This window comes from Anas platyrhynchos, chromosome 20 (genome assembly GCF_047663525.1).
Source record: "Anas platyrhynchos isolate ZD024472 breed Pekin duck chromosome 20, IASCAAS_PekinDuck_T2T, whole genome shotgun sequence".
NCBI classification, from domain to species: Eukaryota; Metazoa; Chordata; class Aves; order Anseriformes; family Anatidae; genus Anas; species Anas platyrhynchos.
The window spans coordinates 5,845,952-5,870,267 of NC_092606.1; the positions used below are offsets into that span (position 1 = coordinate 5,845,952).

Here is a 24,316-nt window from a genome sequence, read left to right on the forward strand (position 1 = left end):
AATGCCAGAAACATGCCTGGAGGAGAAAGCACACGGTGCTCTGGTCCTCTTGGGGAAAACCAAGTGGCTGCAAAGAAAATCCACAGGATAGGAACCCCAGGGCCAGGTGCTGTTGTGCCAAGCTGGGAAAGTGAAACGTGAAGTTATTTATAAGGTGCTGGTAGCAGGAAGGTGCTATTTGACCCTGTGGGAGTTGCAGTCTGGCTAAGGCACTCAGTAAAAATTGGAAAGTGCCAGACACACATCACAAGGCTGGGGTAATTTTATTCACGATCATCCTGCAAAAATCTGTCCTTCCTGGCTCTCTTCTTATTTACAGTCTCTACAAATAACTTGTTATTTACTGAGCATTTTGCACTTCTGCAGAACTTGTCATGTGAGGACATTAGAGCATCTCACAAGCGCAAATTGCATTTATCACCCACAACCACAAGCACTTGCACTTAGAGATGATGTATTTAAAAGGAAAGGATCACACCAAGGCATTATCTCCCTTAAAGAGCTAAGCAAAGTAGCTCCATGAGATGCTGTAAGTCCCACACACACGAGGAAGGAGCCCATCTCCAATCTGTGTCACGGATAAGGCAACGCAGAACCCAGGCCTTGCTCCATAAATGCAACTTCTAAAGTACAAGTGCAGAAGGGTTGGGTACAGCTACTTCTGTAGGAAGCCCAAAATCAACATGGCAGTAAGAAAGCATCTTTACTTGGTTTAAAAAAAAAAAAAAAAAAGAGAGAGAAAAGAAAAAAAAAAAAAAGAAGGGAAAAAAGATACTCACAAACCTAAATAACCTTGTTACTGCTAGGAGTATCCCTCTGGCACCAAGTGCAAGGCTTTGCTGATGGCTGCAGACACACTGTTTGGTACAGAAGAATCCCAAGCAAGCCAAGACAGTTGAAAACCCACATGCATGGGGCTGTTCACCCTCCCCAGGAGCACCCAAAAAAGCCCCAAAACAACAAATCCAAGTGGCCACAACAATCAAGCAACCAAGGCTCCAATTGCAAACACACCTTGTTTGAAAAATAAAGCATCCCTATCTATTTACAGTCTATCCCACAGCTTCTACCAAGTTGACACTTAAAATAATGAATTCATCTGAGGGTCGAGAGCTGGGACTGAGATGTCTGCATGCACAGAGCTCCCCAGGAGCAGCACTGCAATAGCCATGTGAGCCCAGCAGTGCTGCTCAAGCAGGTTTGGTTTTAATTAGGCTGGAGAAACTATCTCCATCCTTCAAGACTTTTTCCTCTTGTATTTCAGCACTGTGTGGATCCACGAGTGATTATGCAGAACTGGGTGGGTTCAGGAGCATGGGCTCCTTTTTAAGAGAAGAAAAAAGGGAGAAAAAACAATCTTGCAGATAACACAGTGCAGGGAGACCCCCAAAGCCAGCTCCCACTCTTCCAGGGAGAGAACGCCCTCTCCCAACAGCAGGGTGGCTGTTACCTGCCCAGTCTGGTAGAGCTGAACATGAGGATTAATCTGACATGAGGTCAGAGCTGGATTTGGCCCACAGTCATATAGCATCACTGGCAAACAACACGCAGTACCAAAGGGGCAGAATATGGGGCTAGGCAGGAGTAATTCCACACACGCAGCTCTCAACACACCGGGATCTTTCAGGATCAAGCCAGGCTTAGCATCTTGCCACCTCCCTTCGAGCATCTCAGAAGTCTGACAGTTTTCAGCTAAAATTCAAATATAGAACCAACAAATCCGAGAATGTCTCTCTCCTGGGAGAGCTCACATTTTTCACAGGAAGCTTCCCCTCCTCCCTCCCCGTAAGCATTCTTCGTGCACAGATGTCTTTCTCAGCTGCTCCCTAAATCTCTCTGCCACACCAGCATCGTCTCTTCCCACCACATGTAATATTTTAAAGCCACTCAAGGCTGAAACTTGTTCGAGGCCAAGCGATGAGCTCATCTGCAATTTAATAACTTCGCACCAGCTCAGGCTGTCAGCAGCAAATCGCAGATCGCGAGCTCTGGAGGAAACGCCCAGCATCTGGCTCCAATCTCTATGGGTTTTTACAGCACATTTCCTTTCCCCGGAGGATCCTTACCTGGACAGCAAGCACAAAATAGGAAAATAGGTGTATGGGTTAAAAACAATGGTATTTATGAGCTGGTAAGACCACGGCTGTCTCGGTGCTGGCTAGAGGGGTGTTTGTCTAGTGTGCACCCAAAGCCCTGTATGGGGCTGTGATGGTTTGGGGAAGGTTTGCATCAGCAGAAGGGGAATGTCCCTGCATCCCTGAGCTGCCCCAAGGCCCTGGCATCCTCAGGGGCACCAGCAACAGAGGACCAGAGATCTCAGTGTCTCCGAGATGCACATCCTGCATGATGCTGCTGCACCGATGCTCAGGTCAGGCAGGATTTGGGATCAATGAGACAAGCAAGCAGAGAAAGCTTGATAATGGAAAGGGCTGAAAGCATGGTCCCACTCTGCTTTTTTTTTTTTCTGTTCATCCTCCCTCCCTGCTCTCGCCCATGCCCTTCCTGCAAGGTATCTGATTTGTTTCTAGGTTTGGGAGGCCAGGAGAAGGCCAAACCCTCACCAGTCCCTGGGGACAGTTTACCAGGTTGGGGCAAGGATGGAGGGATCACAGCCCCCTGCCATCATCCACTTGCATTCAGCCTCTGCAGGAGGGGTCTCCTGCTGCAATGCAAACATCGTACATTTCCAAAAAGATAAAAAAGAAGGTTGTGAAGGAAGTAGCGATTTAACTCAGAAGTCCAGCAGGAAGAAGCAATGCCTCCCTCCACGGCAGCCAGCAAAGGAAACTTCCTGGGCACAGCCAAGAAAGGCACAAGAGTTATTTCCCAGTTATTTTGGGAAAACAGCAGCCAGGCATGGGTACAGACCTTGGGACTCCTTTGTGCAAGCAACAACAGGAAACAACCCAGCTCCCCAAACCCCAGCCCAAACTCAGGGCTCACCATTGACTTCCCCAGGCAAACCATACACAAGCAATGCCATTTTCCCAGTGAAAAAGGAAAAAAAAAAATAAATAAAAAATGGCAAGCAAGGCATTGGGAGTCATAACCCTAGTTTATCTTTCCCTATCGCTGGGCACAAGGACTTTTTAGTTCCTCTCTGCTGCCCGTCAGGAACTGCAGCACAACACCAAGAGCCCAGCACTCGGCTCCCCGCGCTGCATTTCCATGAAAGCTGGCACCATGCGATGCTCCCCAAGCCACCAGGAGCCATAAGCAGCGGAAGTCGGGCACATTTTCTCTTATTAAACTATTTGTCACTGCGCGCTGAATCGCAATTAGAGGAAAATTCAGCAAGTCTGTGTGAGAAGCCAGGCGATAGAGCAGGGTGCTCCGTCGCTTTTACGAACAGGGAGGGAAGGCAGTCACTGGTTGCCCAAATGAGGTTACTGTGCAAAACATCGCCCGGAGCTCCTTGGGTCTCAGCTGCTCATAAATATCCCCCGAGCTGCTATTTTGGCCAGCACCTTTTCCAAAACTGGTTCTTATCCACAACCAAGAGCCAGAGCAGCATAACGGATCGCCAGGCGGAGAGGCTGGTATTGTAAACAAGCATCAGGCACGGAGGAAGAGAGGGATTAGTCCTGAGTGCAATCCATCACCTGCAGAAACTCCTCTGGGAGAGGTGACTTCATGGAGGGTATCTGCAGTGAGTGAGGCCGGACTGGAGACAGGCACGGGAGATGGGATGTGCTCCGCAGCGCAGGGTGTGCACAGGCCATGGGGCCGCTCCACGAGGGAGGATGGATGGAGCTGCTCAGTCCCATAAAACACACTACTCCTTGCCTTTAATCCTTAGGATGTTCGGCTCGATCGTCAGAGTCTGGTTGAGGTTCGTAAGCCAAAGAAAAAGCGTGTGTTTATGGATCTGCCAGCTGCAATCTTCCAGGCCTGGCCACAGCCCCTGGAATCAGCCCCCACCTGTTTTGCATGGGATCGGCCCTCCTGAATTTGTTTAATTGCTAATTAGTTTGGTGCTGCCTTACTTTCTGCTGAAATAAGGCCAGGAAAGGCGGCTGGACATTGCTGGAGGGCAGATGATTCTCTGGATGCCCAGCACCCCATGTCACCCACAAACACCCCTGTAACCAGCCCAGAGACAAGGGTGGCAGTCCCCAGCCCAGGCAAACCAGCAACTGCTGCTGTGAATTTCTGTTTGTAATCCCCAGGATTGGTGCAAAACTGGAGTTTTGCATGGGATATTTTCTGTTTAGGAGAGTAAATACTGGTCAGGAACTGCTGATCGCACACTCAAGCCTCAAGTGAGGGTACATTTAGAGAAGAGTCAACGTTTAAGGGAAGAAGTAAACGTTTGCCTGGCAGATTGACTCAAATAATAAATGGTGGCAGCCCAAACCCCCTCCAGGAATTTTGGAAACACAGAGAGATGGATTAATGGGCAAAGATACGATGCTGCCATCTCAATAATAAACAACTAGGAATAAGAGATTGGAAGAAGAATGTGCCTCATTTATTTTAATCTGTGAGGCAAATGTAATTACCCCAATTGGAGTTAAGCCAGGCCGCAGCTCGCAGACATTTTCAGTAAGGTGCCTGTGGATATTTAATGGGAACAGATAGCCCCCCACCTTCATTTACAGAGCCGGTGGGATCCCAGTACAGAAAGGATTTAGAAACACTGCCTGGGGAAGGGAACTTCAGTCTCTGAACAATTTAGACAATCTAGGTCCACCGATGCCTTTAACACACGCGTTTGTCTTAAGCTCACAAAATAGTATTCACACATCCCTCCTAAAGCAGGAGGAGCTGCCCACAGCCTGGCTTCCCATCCAAGCCACTTCTGGTCCATCACTTTGGGACCACAGCCCTCGCAGATCCCTCACCAGGAGGCTTCGGGTCCCTTCTCTTGTGCCCCATTACCTCTGCTCTGGCTGCTGGAGCTCCCCTTAACAACTCCTGGCTCCTCCTGTTTGCAGCTGACCATCCAGCAGCATGACCTAAGTTTTTAAGCTTTCTTTAGGTCCCTGCTATTTTCTTGGCAGCTCAAACACCTCTTGGACTTGGAAGGGGACAGGAGATGCCTTACAGGCACTCAAGTCTTATATTTGAGCATGCAGTTCTTGTGTTCTTGTGCACCTCTTTGTTTACAGGAGCAACAAAGAGGCAGCACAGGGATCCTTGCAGAAAAGAGGACAGGATTTGCAAGCAGAAGGGAGGGATCACTCATCTCCCTAATTTCCACAGCCTGTTACAGACCTCCTGGCATGTGGGCACACAGCGAGCGAGCGATTCCCAATACGAGGGCAGCACAGCGGTGTCTCACCGCACACGCTACAATCCTTGGGAGTTCCTGAAGCCACACGGAGCCTACCAGCACTTTTTGCAATCTGCTTTTATCTCTCACCTGCTCTTATCGAATTTAATTAACAGCAATGAGCCGAGCACACTCGCTGTACACAGCCCCACTTGCGCACCCAGCATGGGCAGCCTCTGCCAAGGGATGTGCCAAGAGGAGAGCCCACAAATCCTGCCTCAGGTGGCCTGACCTTAATAACGAAGCCAGCAGGCAACCAGGCCTGGCTGCTGTCTGTCTGTCCTGCCACCTCTCTGTCCTCCAATAACTCCAGAAGGCAGCCAGTTTCATCCAGCTATGGGAAAGGGACAAAGCTGATTAAGGTCCCGTAAGTTTGGGGGAATCGGCAACAGGGGAAGGAGGAGATCCCAGCTGGGGGAGGACCAGGACCTGGTTGCAGCAGACGGGCAGACAGACTGATGGTCCCCAGCTGCCATCGGGGTTGCTGAGCTGGGACCTCAGGCAAGATGCTGGCAGAAGCTGGGTTTCCCCAGAGCCAAGGTTTGCTTGGTGTGACGGCCACACTGCCCTGAACCCGCAGCGTCGATGTGGTTACCATACCACTGGGAGCCTCCCATACCCCGCCAGAAGAAATCAATCCCTTCCTGCACGTACAATAAGAGCCTGCAATCCAATAACAGCTACCTAAAACCTGGCTTCACTTCCAAGCCCTGGACTGATTATTATTGCATTAGCTACGGAGGGACGTATTGTTATCGCTCAATAAATGCGAGCTCTACTTCAAAGGGACTGGATTTCAGCAGTGGAAGAGTACACAAATGCTTTGACAATTGCTTTGGGATCCTTCGAAGCAGGTAGATGCCAGAACAAAACCTGAAATCTTATTGATACAGACTTTGTAGTAGCAATGAGTGACGACGACTCCTCAGCACAGCTGGCTCTCAGAGGAGGTTATTCGAGGGAAGTAACTGAAGGCATCGCTCAGAGAGAGAAATATTCAATTAACTCCTTAAACCGGCTGCCATGGACCAATGTGGGCATTAGCAAAAAGATCATTTAAAGGAACAAACTGCAGCTGACTCCAAGAAAAGCATCTCAAGCCACTTTTTGCCCTGTTTATGTGCCAGCAGGAGCCTGGGTGGGAGGAGAGCAGGGGCAGAGGAGGCAAAGTTCCCTGGAAGGAACATGAAATCGGTGGATTTTAGCCCAGAACCAGCGATGGGGAGGCAGGGTGGGACCTGGCACTGTGATAAAATCTCCTTCAGCTAACGGCCACCTGTTCCACACCACATTCGGAGCCTCTTTCTGCTCTTGGTACCTTCTCATTGCATACAAGAGGCTTCCAGCAAAGGAGCAAAACACGCAAATCCCACAGCACCCAGCTCGTTTTCTTACTCAAGACAGAGCAACAGGGACAGAATAAAACCAGAGGTTTCCACAGCTTCCACCCGCTTGCCAAGGAGGCCAGCGGAGCACAAGTAATTAATATGGACACCATGAATTTCAGTCCTTTCATTTGCAAATCCAGCATCGCAGCTCATCTCAAGCATGGACAAAGTCCATTAATAAAGCAGATTCTTGTAATGGGATTCAAAGCGATGGCAAATCAATACATAACACGCTCGTACGCTAGACTAATTTATGCTTTGCATAATAATCAGGGCAACTGTACTTCTGGGTACATATGTGGAGACACGCTCAAGCCCAGCCCAGGCCACCTAAGGAGCTCAGCAGGATGCAGCCAGGTTGAAATTCCCAGAAACAAACCCCGATAAGCACAAAGCGGCCACAGCACGGGGAGGATAAGGAGGAAGGATTTTACACAGCATGCAGGGTTGGCACTCCTAACGTCACCACACACACAAAATATCCATCTTGTGCCTTCTTGTCTTCGCTGGAACAACAGAAAGAGGCTTCCCAGATCGCTGGGTTTTTGGTAGCAATCCAGTGCTTTGTTTTCACTCTGCCCACAGCTAAGGGAAAATTAACAGCGTATTAAAAGCTGAGCCCTCAGAAACTCTGATTGCACTGCCAGCCTGTCCATGGCTTTCCCCTGAAACTGACCTCCCCTTCTGCAGCCCCCAGGCCACGTTCTCCCATCGCTGAGCTAAGGCACCCACCGGCCTGTTCCCAAAAGCCAGGCGAGGAGGGGAGGGAGCTGCTGGCTGCAGCCCCCATCCCACTCCAGCACAGCTCCCCGGTAGTCCCATCTCATGAAGTTTATGGCTCGTTTCCCCCCAGACACTGGCAGCAGATGGACCAGAAGTGGTTTCATTGAGCACCCATCACACACACCTTTGCACAAAGAAACCCGCTGTGCCAAACTATGGGGTCATAGCGGCCAGCCCCAGCCTGGGAAAAAGCAGGGTTATCACCCACTTCTCCTTCAAACTGCTCATCAAACCTGTGAAATGCTATTTTTTTTTTCAGGATCTGTGCCTGGAAGTGTGTCACGGCAAGCTGGCACCAGAGCTAAGGATGTCTCCCGCCAGGCACAGCTGTGCTTGCTTCCAGCTGGAGGATGCCCAGCCCTGATGCCCGCCCGCGGTGAGGGTTCCCCTGGCACCGCTCTCCTGTGCCCGGCCCTGGCCCAAGGTGCAATTGTAAAACTGAGTTGTGCAATAGCAAAAAGCTACGTGACTGTGATTTGCCTGACGTATGTCAGCGAGGAACTCAGTGAAAGTGCTCGGAAATGGCAGCAGAAGCCCCACCAAAGGGGTCTGGCTTTGGGGATGTCCCCCCAGCCCCGTTCTTTATCAGCAGCAGGAGTCAGGACTCTCCACATGAGACCTCCCTTGCAATCCCTCCTCAAGCACGTCCCACTTGCCTGCAGCTCACTGGCCACCTGTGTGGAGTAGAAGAAGCAGAACAAGCTGAACCCACAGCCCCTGGCTCACCCCGCTGCTGCCCCTGCCTGGTCAGCTCCCCGTCTGCACAAACCTTCAGCTGGGAGACCACGACCATCCTCCTCTGCGATATCTTATCTCGTGCTTGGCAAGCCAGAAAATCACTTAAATACCTGGTTAATTCTCAGCACACACTTAACGTCCTGCTGAAACCAAAAAAAGGGTTTGGAAAACCTCGATCCTCTGCCCCTGCAGGGCTCAGGGGTGGGCTCCGTGGGAACACAGCGCAGGAACCCACCCTTGGCCAGAAAGAGACCCCACACGTGGCCAACAATGAGAATTTATTCCCAGGTCTCATTTACACAGCAACCAAGCAGCCTCTGCTCTGCTCCATGCTTTTTGCCCCGTTTGCAGGCTCCGGGTCCTTTCCCCGGGGGAAGAGGCTCTGCCTGCACCCCAAACCCGAGCAGCACCCACGCCAGGTGGCTGCTGCCCCCTCGGGAAAGCACCAAGAGGTGTCAGAGTCCCCCTCGATTAAAAATGAGACTGTTTCTGCTTTGTTTGACAGTCAGAGCCATTAAGCTGCTCTTGTTGATGTTTCCTTTCCCGGTGGATACGCCGGGAGCACGCGTGCCAAACGAACTCGGGATGACCTGGAGAGCAAACCTTTGCCCGAGGAGGTTTTTGCTCAGCACGTGGCAGCACGCTGCCCGGCGGGTTTCATCGTGCTGCCCCTGCGAGCACAACCACACCTAAAAAACACACCTAAAACCTGCTTCGGGGGGGGCACAGCCTCATCAGAAACCTGCAGCTCCCACTGCTAAGCCCTGCCGGAGCTGATATGGCATCGGGCTGTGGCCCACGGCACTCCACTAAGCCACACAGGATGAAGATCTCCATGCCCCACACACCTCCTCCTCCTCCCAACCTTCATCCTCCCAGCCACTGGGCTCCACACACACGTCCCATGGGGAATGTAGAGCCTCCTGCCTCCACACCCTGGGCTATTTCCCTGCCTCCTTATAACATTACACCTCCCCAGGAAGCGTCCCCGGCCAGAAGCAGAGGCCTGAAATGCCGGCGGTAACAGAGCACCCTGCTAATCCTCATCCCCCTCCCCGGGTGGCTGAGCCTTCCTGGGCAGCTAAGCCAGGCCCCACGAAGTGCTGAGGCCAAGGAACACTTCCACAGGTGCTAGAACAAAGCCCTTGGCTCCCAGCTCTCACCGCAGCCCTGGCGTTACCAGCCGGGAACATTTCTTTTCCGACTTCAGAACAGCCAACGCCAGTATTTTGGACTGGCAGCCTTTCCTGGAGTTAGCAGCAGAGGAAGAAGAACCTGAGAAGCTTTCGGGATGCAGGACCAACTTCTTAGCAGAGCTTTCCAGATACAACAGCGGGGCTCAATAAGCACTGAAACCTGATGCAAGACGACGAGCTGAGCAGGAGCAGAGCCAGGATGAGCTCACTGCACAGCCCCACAGCCGGCCGAGCTTTCCCCCCCTGCTCTGGTCCCACCGAGACACCCGTGACCCTGGGCTGAAACTCCTCGATTGGCCACGAAGCAGATGAATAAACGGCCAGTGATCTCAGCAACGAGTCAGCACCGAGACGTGACCGCTGCAGGTCCTGGGCTGGCTTCCAGCAGCCGGAGCAGCCGGCCCGCGGCCCCTCGGGCACCTCCAGCCTCAACCCCAGGGCATGGGGGGGAACCACAGCGTCCCCAAAAAGCTGGGGGTATTGAGCACGGGGTGATGCAGACCGGCTTTTGGGACCCTTTTCCCCCAAAAAAACGTCAGGGAATCACGCTGAAAGGAAAGATTCCTTTTTGCAAGATGCTAAATGGGGAAAAACCCAACTTGTTTTTCTGGGCAGGAGCACAGGTTGAGCCAAAACCACCACCGAGGAGTGAGGAGGGTTCAAAACCCTACCTCTGAGAGTCAGCAGGCTGATGAGGAGCCCCATCCTATGCTACCACGTTCCTTCTTTCCCTTTATCTTCCCCTGCTCAAGAAGAGGTGAGCAGCAGCTGCCCCTGCCCTAAGGACCTGCCTGCCCCAGGGGACAGCAGCCACCAGGCTGATACCTGCTGGGAAAAAAAAAGGTTGTTGGAAAAAAAAAAAAAGGAAAAGTGGTCAGAAAGGGGCACATGGAGAGGGTCCTTCCCAGGATGAAGCCTCCCCACTGACACCCTACAAAGCGTCCTCTTGAAATACCAACCACAAAACCAGAGCTGCATTCCCAAGCAGCAGGAGAGCCACCTCCCAGCCAAAGGTCGGGCATCCCAGCGATGCCATCTCCAGCAAGAGCGAGGAAATCCCCATCTCACCCCTTTGGCACTCAGGCACATGGCACAGCAGCAGTTTACTCGCTGCAGGAACGCAGGCAGAAAGCAAGGGGATAAAAGTCCACACAGCGCAACCCTTGTCCAGAGGCTGGAGGTGAGGTTTTGGCTGCTACACCCGTGTAACGTGAAAGGTATTTTAACCCTCGTGTCTAATTACACCGAAACTGTTGCAGCGTCTTTTAGGGCGCTGTAAATGTAAATAAGAAGGACGACTCTTCTAGACAAGCCTGATGGGGACGGAGAAATCTTTTACAGAGCCACAAGCCGCATTTTGGCCATTTCCTTGCACATATAGTTTATATTTTACACACGTATATACACAAACGTAAGACTGCAGCCTATAGGCTTTTTACACTATTACTACTGCTTGCGCACAAGGTATGAGAGTCAGAAATAACAAAGAGCAACAACAACCCCCCCAAGACATGAAAACAAAGAGAAATTATTCCTTGCTTTCAAGTCAACTGGCAATACGGCCAACTTTAGGATTTCTGGTGCTTTAGCCAGGAGGTTGCTGAGGCTGCTGCAGCCAGTAGGAACCAAAGGTGAAAAGCTGCCTGGCTGCTTCCCATTTAATTAGCAGCCCCGAGCTGCAAATGAGCCCCATGTCACCCCTGGAGGGGAGCTTGGTGAGCCTCTGGTCCCTCAGGACATGGCACGTGGTGGCCAGCAGCACGATGCCCTTGTCCATGTGCAATTCAGGACCGCAAAGTGACCTGGAGCTGCACGCACCGTGCTTTACTCCTGCCTCTGGGGTTATTTCAGGTTTGAATTTTTTTATTTTTTTCATTTTTTTTTTGCATATTTTTTTCTGGCACCACCTTTGCAGGGAGGGCTCACAAGCAAACCCGACTCCTGCTAGAAAACGCATTTGATTTACACGGTGCGGCAACGTTGAAAGGGAATATTAAAAAAAAAAAAATGGCTTGCAGGAGTTTAGCTTATTTATTTCCTTTGTGTTGGTGGAGAATAGCAGCTGCTGGGCAAGAGCTGACAGCACGGCAGAGATCCCTCGCCACGTTTCGGGGAGTTAATCCCATCAGAGAGCTCCTCTGTGTCAGCCTGAGCAGGGGCGGGCACGGCTCGCCGCAGCCAGACCTTGCGTGGGCGCAGCTGGGCTGTCCCAAACTCCCTCTGCAGCTACAGGGTGGGAAGGAAAACGGAGGAAAGAGCAACGGCAGGGCAGGGAGAGCCCCGAGACTGCTTCTTTTCTGGGCATCAGCCTAAAAAACATGAGGAGTGGGGCCATAAACTGGGACACCAGCTCGCGTTGCAATCACGCAGTCGCCACCTGCATCGTGCCGGGTGCTGTGCCAACACAGCCCCAGATCACTTGTGATGCACCCAGGGTGTTTGCAGAGGTCCTAAAACCCCAAGTAACCTTAGGAGCTGCTGCTGCCTTCCATCCTGATGCCCAAGGCAGCCTGGCAGCTCTCATTTCACAGCTACCATGAGGGTTTCATCCATGCCCACCAATTGCTGGGGCTGGGGGCTTCTCCAAGCCTGTTGCACCACAGCCACACCACAAACAACACCACAAAGACCTGGAAGGAGCCTTTTGGATCACCCGCCCTGGGGATGCTCTGCTGCAGGTGCTGAAGAGCACTCAGGAATTGGGTTAAAAGCAACGTTTATAAGGCAAGGAGAGGATGAAAAGCACAGCCCTGCACTCTGGAGTCGAGAGGAGAGAAGGCGCTGGCACAGCACAACACCTGCAGGAAGCAGGGCCGTGCTGAATGCTCTTAATTCCTCTCCAAAGCTCTCCTGCACGGCCAGGCTGTACAAATTGCAGCCCTCTGCCCGATTCACCGGGCAGGCAGGCCGTAATTCTCATTACACAGCTTGCTAATGGCACACACAATAATTTTGTCTGCTCGAGTAGAGGCTGCGAGGCAGCCCCAGGAAGGGAATTGCCGTAGGCGAGGGTTTCCTCTCAAAACGCCCCGAGAAAAATGGGAGGCTGATTGGGGAGGTAATGGAGGAGGCCATCAGCTGGAGCAGATTAACCCCACTTTTCACAGGGTGCTTCAAAAGCACCTTATTCCCCCCATTTTCCCCCTCCAAGACCCACTCAAAGACCCCTGCAATTTGCACCACTCAGAACTGGGAGCCGTATCCCCGTCTTACAGGAACATATGATTGAGTGAAAACAGGCATGTTTGGAGGGGTTAAGGGAAGAAATTCAGTTTTTCTCCATGTTTTATCCCATACCTGTGTGTTTTTATTTACACCATGCAGTTTTTAACCATCAGGCAGAGTGGAGCCTCGGGGACTGGGTCGCAGGCACCAGGTACTTGGCTCAGGGGGAAGAAGCCTGGAAGGAAAACCCTTTCTTGATGGGTTTCTATCTTCCCTCCCTTGGGCACCAGGGGATTTGGGCGCTTCTCGGGGGCTGCTGGGGGTGAGGAGGGGCAGCTGTGGCAGGGTGGGACCCCTCAGGTTGCTCATTTTCTTCTAAAAACCCCAACGGTAAACACATTTGGCTCCACAAAGAGGTCAGCAAACACTCAACCTCGCTAAGGGAGAAAAAAAAAAAAAGGATTGGGTTGCACCAGAATTCAACCCAATGACATTAAAATCCACTTAATACAGCCAGTTAAAATGGCTTTATGCATTACACGCCTTTACTTTAAAGCATACATTTCAAACAAGCCACTCAGCTTAATGACAACCTATGGCCACGCTTGCACGTTAACCAGCGTGTCAGCCCAAGCAGCAGGGCGTGCTTGCTGCCGAAATTTTAAGGGAAGTCACTGATGAAACAGCAGCCAGAAAAAAACAAAGCACTTTGGGCTTTCGGGGAGCATGACAAGGGCAAATAAAATATCTTCGTTTCATTGCCCGTTTCAGAGAAATTCATGTTTTTAACTTCCAATCTGCAAGGAAAGCTGCAACCCGAGAGCCAAGATCGCTAATTAAGGTGGCCAGAAGAGTAATTCATTGTGTAAAATTAATACTCTGGTTAATGGATCAGCTGGTTTTAAACAGAAAATGTGTTTTGAGAAGTTTGAGTGCCCTAAATATCCAGCATACTTTGAGGTTTTTGTCTGATCAAATCCCATTCAAACACTAATTTCCTGCATTTTGAACTCTAGCTTTCATCTTTGTGTAACTTGAGTTACAAATCTAAATAATAATAATAAAAAAATAAATAAAACCGAAAGCAATCAATCCTGTAAACCCGAAATCCCCCACTTGCCACCAGAGTAAAGCCACACACAAGGAACCCCGCAGCCGCACAGCTCCTGCTCGGGGCAGGAAGTATCACATTGCACCCAGCTGAATTCGCCTTTTACAACCCAACAGGAAAACATCCTCTTGCTTAAAGGATAACCAAAAAAAAAAAATCCTACCCATAAAACCAGGCTGCTTAAATCCAGATCCCCTCCTTGCTGATTTTGGCTGCGGTCACTGCCACGGGTAAGTCGTGCTCGCATCCCAAACTGCTTCTCCCTTTCTGCAAGCTGCCATCTCCCAGGAAGCCCACAGCAACCACAGGCAGGGAGATTTCCCCCAAATCCCCCCCTTTTTCTACTCACGGAGCAGGGAGAGCTGTGTTTCGGGGTCAGCAGGTACCAGTTCTGTGCCCTGGGCTGGGAGAGGCACAGAGGCAGGTTGATGCCACCCTGCTGGGAGATGGGATCCCCACCTACATCCCGCTCCCAGACATCCAGCATCCCATCTGGTCCTAACCACGGCACTTTCCCCTTGCCCCCACTACTCACCGTCACTCTGGCACAGCAGCTGAGGCAGGTATTTGCGAGCACGCTGATGTCCCTGCAGGCGTTTTTGGCCAAAAGCTGCACCAGAGAAGCGAGAGGGCTGGTGTGTGCTCAGAGGGGACTCCCCAAGCCGTCTGTTTGGGGGCTGCAGATGCCAAAAGTCTGCTTCTTCCCCACGTCCCTGCAGCCTTGCTCAGCTGGCACTGTGATACATCAGCATCACATCATTATTCCTCCCCTGGAAACATGCCTGGATAACGGTGGGAAGCAGGAACCCTACAAGCACCCACTTTCTTCCCTGGCTGTAGCTAGACCAGGGGACTTTTCCTTCCTGGGTTAACATTTTCATGGCAATTTGGTTTCCATCCAGCAGTACCAGCAGGGAAGCTGGTGCTCAAAAGGAGTGAGCAGGATGCTCTGCGTGCCCCAAACCCAGCAGGAGACACGTTAGTGGAACGTGGGCAACTCTCTGCTACTTCTCTGCGTGCTGATCTCGATAAGCAAGTATTGAGACTCAGAGAAATACAAGGAAATATGGAAATAAATGGTGGAACACCACAATGAAACAAACTTTGTTAGCTCTACGTGCCACTGTAGGTCAATGGGGAGCTGATGGCATGTGGGTCACCATCCCCAAATCCAATGGGGGCTCAACTGAGCCTCACACATGCAGCCCTGTACCCTTGGGCTCTCCTTTTTTAAATCAGAAAGCTTTTGCTTCCCCAGCTAGCTCTCACTTTCTGTGGCTAAAGGTAAAGCAAGGAGCTAAGAAACCCAACATCCGCCTCTCATCCTCCGGAGAAGCACACGTGTCCAGCCCCTGCACCCAAGGGTCCCACAGCGCGCAGCCCGGCAGCTGGGGGCTTCTTTAATTAATTAACATTCATTTCAACCCAATTCCTGCGAGAGGTTTAGGGACAGGGCCTTAGCAAAACCTCTTGTGCAACACGTGAATGTAATCCCTCGCCGCGTGAGCACAGACACAAACATTGCAAAACCTCCCGAGGAGGGCAGGCAGCGGGAAGCGGCAGGTCCGGAGCGGAGCGGTGCCAGGAACCCAGCTGCTATTTCCTAGAAACCAGCCTCAGAAGGAAAGGGGACATGAAAGAGGAAAAAAAGCAGCAGCAGGCAGCCCGATCAGAGCCTGGGCGAAGAAGAGCTCAGGAAAAACCTACAAAAAGGATGCACGGGCTGCTTGAACCAGTGCAACAATCAGGAACGTCCCATAAAGAAACGCCTGCACCAAGATCAGCCCTGATGTGTAATGGAAAAAGAGCCAGACCTCATGGAAAATATAACATAACGAGGCCATAGGGCATTAAATACCCACTGAGACACACAAAGGCATGGGGCACCTCCCTCCAGCCCTGATGCTTGTCCGAGGCTTGCCTCAAAAGCTCACAGCAAAGCGGGACCAGAATCTGGGAGATGCAGGGCTTGAAACACGAACGGTCCTGCACAGATCTGAGGAACCCGGAGAGCATCAAGGTTGCCAAGAAGCGAGGTCACAGCCCCTAGGTAATTGGAGCTAACTCTTCAGTTTGGATGGAAAGGACAATTTGCTTTTGCTGTCCGAGGAAAGATTGAATTTGCCATCCTGAGGTCTTTTCTCCAAAAACGAGGGGAGAAAGAGGTCGAGCTATACAAAAGAGAGAAAGGGAATTAAATCGTATTGGGCTTTTGGCTAGGGCCTGCAGAAGAAATTAAAGGCTAAAAAATCCCTTATCTCTTTGTACCAGAACGAAACCGGTATTAATGCACAAGCACCTCCCTTACCTAAGAAGAGGCCACGGCCACCAACCCCCCAACACAGGGGATGATGCCACCGACACGAAGCTGCCAAGAGGGGAGGACAGGACGGATTTCAGGTGCCCTGCAGACTGGAGCCCCGAGCTGCTGGTGTTCCCATCAGACAGGAAAGCAGAAGCAGCCCAGGAGAAAATTAAACACCAAAAAAAAGATGCGATCCAAGCGAAGTGGTGGCCAGGGGCTGCCAGCCTGCAGCACCTCCCAGCTGTGGGGCTCCTGGCTCTGCCGAGGGCACAAGCAGCCCACACAGCCCAGCCTGGTGGGTCTGGGGAGATATTGGGGTCGGGGGAATGCTGAACCAGGGTCTGTGGTGGCTGGTCATGCAGGGAGCTTGGCCAGGACGTGCCCTTTGGTGCCAGCAGGTATAGGAACACAGGGCTCAGCCCTGTTCGGGCTCTCCTAGTGCTGCAAACGGAGCCTGCCTGGGCGTGTTGCAGGGATTGCATTAATGCCGTGCCGATTTCTGTGCTTCCTGATCCCAGGGGAGACAGGGAAGTTCGGAGAGGAAACCCCGCCAGCGGCACGGCGAGCATCGCTGCTGCAGGCACAGGGGGAGAGGGAGCTGGGGGCTGCCCCCACGCTGTGGGGTGGGAGCTGCCTCTGCCCTCCCCCTGCATCTCAGCATCCCCGGGGGCTCAGGACGAGCAGCAGGAGCCCCCTTCCCGGGGTTTAATTAAAGCCGGGCTGCTCAGATGCCGAGCAGACAGCGGGGCGCATCCACCCACGGATCCCACGGGGGAAGGGAAAAAGAACAGAAGGAACCAGGATGGGAAACAAGGGAGCAGAGAGAGGACAGTGCAAGAGGGCAGCTCTCAGCAGAGCACGGCAAGGAGGCCAGAGCCGCCCGTTTGGGGTGGAAAACGCCAAACCCCGGTGCCAGCAGGCACATTCATTTGCTGTCAACGCTACCTAGCAGCCTAAGGGTTAAAAATATTCGCACGAAGCACCGGCGGTGGTTTCGTCAGCAACTCGGGCTGGAGGAAACCGACTGCTGAGCCCCAAGCGGCAGCGCTGAGCTCGGGGCCCTGCGAAGCCGCGTTGCCCAATTTCCACCTCGCCACACCGCAGCCGTCGGCGGGGGTGTCCCCAGCCTGGCACTGAAAATTGCTTTGTGTCTGCCCGCTGTTCAGGGACCCCATGCTCCTGGAGTGGTGTTACCAAGGTCTGACAGCATCCCAGGGGCTGTGGGACAGTCCCCATGGCTGGCACAAAGGGACAAGGGCAGGCACGGTGCGGTCTGGCTGTGTTGAGGTCAGCCAAACCCACTGAGCTTCCCAGGGTCTGCTCGAGGCATCGATACACACACCGAATACACGGCCAGGCATGGATATTTCAGCAGGTTTGGCATCTGTGGGGTGAAGCACGGGCTTCAAGGCTGGTGCAAAACCGTGTCTGGCATCCTTGGGGGACCTGGGTTGAATCTTAGACGACGAGACACCAAAACCCATCCCCTTCCTCCTGCCAGAGACACGATGATCCCCAGCAGCTCAGCTGACAACTTATCCGCCTTGACGTGGAGAAGCCATACAACAGCATCTGTCTCCCCTAAGGGTCAGTTGGGGGAAATGAGCAACCCTCGGAGCGCTCCTGACCCACCACGACCGATCCCGATGCGTTTCTCTGCCAACCTCCCCGTGCAAGCCAAGAGCAGAGCCCAGAAACGCTGGCAAAAACCAGATGGGGAGGGACTCATTAAGCAGAAAAATGCTACTTAGAACCAGCAACAATAAACACGCTGCTTACAACGAGCTTCCCAAGCCACCCGGACCCTCCCAAGGCAGCCTTGGGGTTTCTCACAGCCCCCTCACCCCACATCGCTGCCTTCCCCTGGGAGCTCCGGGGACCTGGGCACAGCTCACGGGTTTTATGTTCATGGCAAGGGGCGGCTGCATGCGCCCTTTGGGCTCTGCAAGGCTCAGCAGGCATCAGATCACATCGAGCCCCATCCAAGCTGAAGTTACCGCGGTGCCTTCACCCCTTTTAGGGGTTCTGAGCCCCGTCCCCAGCCCCATCACATCCCCAAACTGCCCAGGCATCAGCCGAAAAGCCACCTTCCAAAGTCACGAAGCTTTGCCGCGACTCAGACTTTGCAATTTGGCTCCCAACCACCTTCAGCATCCCAAGGGTTTTACCAGAATGTTTTGCCCTGTTTTTCCCTTTTATTTAACTCCTGGGACCGCTGGCCACGCCGTGCCCCGGGCAGGCGACGGCCGAGCCCGTGGCGAGCAGCAGCAGCAGCCCCTGCCCTGGCGGGGAGGGCACGGCGAGCCCCGGCCGATGGCAAATTCCTCGAGCGAGACGTAATGTGCTGGGAAGCGCCTCGCCATCCCGCTTGGGAAAACGATCCGTTTGGCAGCGGAGAGGAGGAAAACATGCTTTGTTTTACAAATTCTCTCCCCAGCAGGAGAGACACTCCCAGAATTTAATACACTGACACTGCTTGGCTGCTTTACCAGCTGAAACTCAAGAGGGCTTCAAGAAAAAAAAAAAAAAAAAAAGGAAAAGAAAAAGGAAGAAAAAGAAAAAACGGGATGGTCTATATAATATTAAAGTCTACAACGGGTGGCAATGGGCACAGCAACCCACTGGCATGGAGAAGATGCAACTCTCCCACCCCTGAGAGTCTTAGGGTTGGGGTGCGGGGTCCGAGAGCGGGGTCCCAGGTGTCTCCAAGAGCCAACAGCGTTAATTCAGCTCTCACCATCCTACAGGACGAGGCCCTATTATTTCGGTGAGGATTATTTCGGTGAGAGGCAAGCGGCACCATCCATGGGACTGGGATGCTTCTCTACTATCGTGACCCCAAACACCGGCCTCACCAAGATGGGAAGCGTTTGAGCCTATTTCCTATCTCCTTAGATGTGTTTAACTGCCAAACGCATCCTACATGCGGCACAGGCAAGGGTGGCTTATAGGGAATCACCCCTCTTCAACAGAGGGCAGCACTTTTTGGGGGTTAATAGGGCGGTTTGGGAAGGCTCTCAGCTCCCTGCCGAGGAGCAGCCTTGAAGCGAACAAGTCCAGCCAGCTGCTATTTGCATTTTTAACCTTTTTAAACAAAAAGCAGCCTGCTTCCTATCTTTGCGCTTTTATAGTTGTTTGCAACCTCCGAAGCATTTCTGGAAATGCTCCTTAATCCTTGCAGGAGCCCGTAAAGGAAACAGCGGCGCTCCCGCTTCGGGGCTGTGGAGAGAAGGGGGAAATTGGCCAAATTTGGTGAAATGCAACAGGCCAGCAAACTGCAGAAGGCAGCGGGTGCCAGAGGCTGGTGGAGCACACGCAGGACCTGTCCGTGCTCCGGTGCCGTGACCATTTGCTGCCCTGCCCCTTTGCTGATCATCAAACCCAATTTTTGGGGTGCGGGGGCCGGCAGGCAGGAGGGGTCCCCTCGAGCCTCCTCTCGCAGCCAGTGGATGGGGATTGGGCAGGGAGCTAGGTCAAGGAAAGCCAAAAATCTGCTCAGCCTCGTGTCTGCCAGCACGCTCATCCCACTTAAACCAGGGATGGAGCACCTCCAAAACGCAGGGATGCTGTCACCTGCCCCCTCGTTAGCGTGCTGGGCCCGCTCCAAAGCTTGATGAAGTCAGTGGAAAGACTCCCGGTGACCTAAATGGCTGGGATTTTCAAAGAAAACACTCAAAACGCAACTGAGAGCTGGTTTTGCTGGAAAACCCCCATCTTGCAGCCTTATCACCATCATCATCCTGCATTAAGTTTGCAATTACGCAGCCCAAGCAGCAAAGCCCCCCGCGATGGATACAGCACCACTGCTAACGAGAAGAGGTCTCTGCCCCCCTTTTTTCCCCAAAAACCCCACATTCAGGAGCTCCCAAAGCCTCCACCACCGCCCAGCCCCAGCTCCCTCCCCCGGGAGCGATGCCAGCATCCCCGCAGCCAGCAGCACACCGACAGCCGACCCGTCACAACCCACGGCCGTCAGGATCTGCTCGGTGGGGCATCCCACATGCACCACCCGGAGGCAAAGAAATAATACCGCCTCATTAAAAATGTGCTTCAAGTCTATTATAGTATCTAGGACAAAGTGTTCCCTATTTTGACACTTTAAGATATGTTTTATCAGAGCGAGCTCTTCAGCAACGCTCGCTCACGACGACTTATCTGACGGTAACAGGTCCCTCGCTTCCCCCAGGAATTTTAAATCACTTTCTAGCCAAAGTGGAGACCTTTTTTATCCCTTGGCAGATGATGGGATGCCCCCACGATGGGATTTGTCATTATGGCAGTGCCCATGATGCACGCCCACACCTTCCCCAGCCATCCCCCAGACGCAGGAGGGACGAGGACGGTCCGGAGCATCACCAAGAAAAACCAGGACCTGAAGCCAGGGAGAACTTGGGAACAACTCCTGGTATTTCACAGGCACCTGGCTTATTTTGTCTGCGTGTGCAGGGCTGATAGAAACACCCTCTAAAATTAGCACCCGTCCCTCTGCCAGCTCCAATGGGCTCCTGTCTCAGGGCGAAGCTCGGCGGGGCTGCGGCGGCGCAGATTTGGGGCACGGAGCTGCTGCCTGGCTCACGGCCACCGTGGAGCCTGCCCCAGGGCGAAGGCACGTCCAGCCTGGAGGGCACCTTATTTCAAGGCTCAGGGCCCATTTCTAACACAACAGCATATGAAACTGTTCAGATTTCTCAGCTGGGCTGCTCTAAAGACAGCAACAAGTCGCGTACACTGCGGGCAGAGGGATGCCGGCTGCTGGGGTAATGGGAATGTGCCCGGGCTGGGGCAGGTGATGGGGTCAGGGCCACGTGAAAACGTTAACAAGACCAGAAAATGAGGGGGAAATGCAAAAAGCAAAGCCCAAACGCAAAACAACAAGGAGAAACCTGCAGGGCTCTGGAGCAGCTGGGTTTTTACATGGACAGGCTGACACAGAGCAGAGCTATGGGGCCAGGAGCTGCTCCCAGTGCCCCGCAAGCTTTCCCCCAGCTGGTTGAACTGGTTGTGCCGAACACCAGGACGCCGTGCAGGCTCCTGGCGTGAAAACCCGAGCTTGGTGAAGCCCTGCTTTCTGTTTGCATGGAAAACTTGCGGCTCCTCAAAGCCCGGCGTACCCCAGAGCCTTGAAGACGCCCAGCGCTCCGGTCTCGTTATCACCTTCTATCAGCAGAAAAAGGTTAAACGCGAATTTCCTGGGTGCACAGCAGCGCTCCGTGGCTGCCCGGCTGTTTGCTCAAACCACCTTTCCGTAGCGTTGCCTCTCAGCTAACGCCCGGCTCAAACAAATTTTCAAGGGGAAAGGTCTCGAGCTCGGCACAACGAATTCCCCCCTCTCCGACTGCATTTCCACAAGGCGAGCAAAACTCCGCCGAGAGCCGTGCGTCAAAAAGAGCGAGCTACAAAGCAAAGCTGCCGGCTGCTGGTGCTGCTCAGCCTGGAAGGAAAGAGCCGATTCTCAAAAGCCGCCGGCTCGATTTGCCTCGGAGCTTTGCAGATCCGCCTCAACCACCCAACTTTTCAAAGTTGAGTGGGAACCTCCTCGAGTGGGCTGCGCACGCTGCAGAACCCCGAGCTATCGGCGTGAGCCACCAAGGGAAGGAGAAAATGCAGCCGGCGGGGTTTCCTCGCTGCAGACCACGCAAAGCACCTCCCTGGGGTTATTTCCCCGTGCCCAGCACCACGACCACCCCGCAGCTCCTCAGCCACGTCCCCAAAAGCACGCCACAAAAGTCAGACGCGTGAAGAAGGAGCACGTCCCTCTTTGCTACCAGGGCACCGGATTTCGGGAACGGGATGCGTTTCGGTCCCGGGTTGGCTTTTCCCCACCGCAACCAAGCAGCCCCCCGGGGAGAAAGCTGCTCGTCCTCACCTGCCGCAGGTGTCTCAGCAGCTCGGTGGCCTCCTCCTGCTTCCCCTGCTTCACCAGCACCAGCATGTCCTGGATCATGCAGATCCGCCGGTGGTAGGGGGGCAGGCTGCCGGCGCCCTTGCCAAACTTCTCGCCGGACTTCACCATGAGGGAGGCGAGGAAGTCCCCCCGGTCCCTGGGGGATGTTTTCTTGCGCTGGTGGGTCGGGGGGCTCTCCCCGGCGCTGCCCGGCTGGCAGCCCTTGGTCTGCTTGGTGCCCATGGCGAGCGTCCCCGGCCCCCACGGCCCTGCGGCTGCATGCGAGGGTGGGGGGACACCAGGGGGTGGGGGGCACGCAGGGGGGTGCACGAGGGGATTGGGGGTGCACGGGGGGAGGCACAAAGGGGTGCAGAAGGGGATTTGGGGTGCACGGGGGGAGGAACAAGGGGATTAGGGGTGCACGGGGGGATACAGATGAGGGTGGGGGGATGCACGAGGGGTTTTAGGGGTGCAGAGAGGGATGCGGAAAAGGGTAGGGGGGACACACGAGGGGTTTAGGGGGACGCACAAGGGGGATGCGCAAGGAGTTTGGAAGGCGCACGAGGGGACGGGAGGATGCCCAAAGGGCTCGGGGGGGCGCACCAAGGGTTCGGGGGTGCCGGCGGGGGCTCGGAGCCCCCCGCAGCTCAGCAGGGCGACCGGTGGCCGGCGGCGGGGCGGCTCCGCTCCGGCAAAAGGAGGCGAGGACGGGCGAGCCCGGCTCGGAGGAGCCGTGGCACGGCCCCGCCGCCCCTCTCCATGGCTGCGGGGGGGGGCTCGGCGGGGCTCCTGCCCCCGGCACCGGGTCGATGAGAGCGGAGGGGGCTCCTCGCAGCTCGCCCCCCAGCCTCTTCTTCCTCCTCCTCCTCCTCCTGGAGCCGAGGGGGCTCTCCAAGGGCTGGGATCGTGGAGGAAAGGAGAGCCGGGGATGGCCACGACTTCTTGGGGAGGGGGGGGCAACTGTTGCGCGGAGCCGCTGGGGGGGGGCCCCGCCTGGAGGAGGCTCGGCACGGCTCGGCTCGGCTCGGCGGTGGGGGGCATGCAGTGGGGAGAGCCGGGGGAGGGCCGGGGGCGGGCACCGTGCACCGAGGCAGGGCTTGCGGAGGAAGCTGGAGCCGGACGGGGCTCTTCCTTCCTCCTCCTCCTCCTCCTTCTTCTTCTGCTCCTCCGCCTCCTCTCGCCCTGCAGCGCTGGGGTTTGCACTGGGGGGCTTGGGGATAAGGGGGGGGGGGGATATGGGGAGGGTCACCGGGGCGCATCCCGGCGGTGGTTCCCCGCAGGGGGCTTCTTCCTCCCAGGGACCGCTCCCTCGCCTTCAGCCCAGCCCCACCTGAGGGTGCCCCGCCCGAAATCCCCCCCTTGTGCAGCCCCCCCCGACCCCGGCCAGGACCCTCCAGAAGCCCCCAAGCAGCCCCCCAGCTGGGATTTGGCTGCTCCTCCTCTCCTGGCCACCCCACTGGCAGGGCTTGGGGCATTTCGGGGTTTGAAGCTTTGGGGGAAGGAGGGTGAGGAGCAGCCAGCGCTCCCCTGCTGCAGCAGACGGGTGTCTCGAGAAATAACCTGGGAAAAATTCAGGTTTTGACTGCCACAGCCCCAGCAGCAGCCTCAGAGCCGCTCCTGGCGGGCTGCCTTCCAGCACAGATGTGCAGCGAGCTGCGGGCATCCATCCCACCCCGCTGCTCGGCCATACAGGGATCCCCTCCTGCACCAGGTGCGTGCCACGGGGGCATCCTGCAGCCTGCAGAAATAACCCCCGAGCGGTTTTTGCATCCTTTCTGCCTCCTCTGCAACCTGTGCAGTCGCCCCTGCACGAGCACGTGGGTATTTTTGTACTCTGAGGAACAAGAGGCAGCTCTCCTGCATATCCAAATGGCTGCAGGCCTGCACAGTGATTTCTAAAACTCCCAAGTCCAGCCACTTGAACGCATTTTTGAACCACAAGAAGGGTGCAGAGCCCCATCCATGGTCTTTGGTAGGCTTTGGCTCTGGTTTGCAGATGCTTCGTGGCATCCAAAGCCAAACTGAACCCCAGCAGTGCCTCCCCCCGAGCTATACCTTGTGCTGCTTCCATGAGCTAAGAACTGCGTTTCACTGCTCCAGCCTCCGCAGGTTAAGCCACAGGAGAAAACACAGAGCCACTTGGTTCGTATAAAACACCAGGTTTGGTTAACCAGAAATTTAGGGGAGTCCATGGGGCCCATGTCAGGGAACTCAAAAACATCATTCCAGACCTGGAGCCCGATGCTGTGCAGAGCCATGGGGAGGGGAGTGCTCACCTCGCCCAGTTGTTCGGCACAAGGCATTTTTCCCGCTGGAATCAGCCGAGCACCAGCAGTGTCTCCAGCCCTAAAATCCTCCTCCTGTCCCAGAGCTTCATCCCAGAGCCTGTTCTTATTCATCGCTTTGCGATGCAGGTGCTCGGCCTGCTGGTAAAGGGGTTTGGGCATGATGCGGCTGCACCAGGAATTGCT

At 54.3% G+C, this 24,316-nt stretch overlaps 1 protein-coding gene across 3 annotated transcripts in view; it reads right to left on the reverse strand.

Annotated features, from left to right (window-relative positions):
- LRRC75A (leucine rich repeat containing 75A) overlaps positions 1–24,316 on the reverse strand; it is an 80,037-nt gene that overhangs the window by 42,274 nt on the left and 13,447 nt on the right. The window contains exon 1 of one of the 3 annotated variants that reach the window (XM_027472183.3): positions 21,828–22,905. The exons of the other annotated variants lie outside the window; for them this stretch is intronic. Coding sequence (XP_027327984.3) covers positions 21,828–22,088 — 261 coding nt within the window. The 5' untranslated portion in view covers positions 22,089–22,905. Of the gene's footprint in view, positions 1–21,827; positions 22,906–24,316 lie in introns of those variants that run through there. 3 annotated transcript variants of the gene reach the window in all.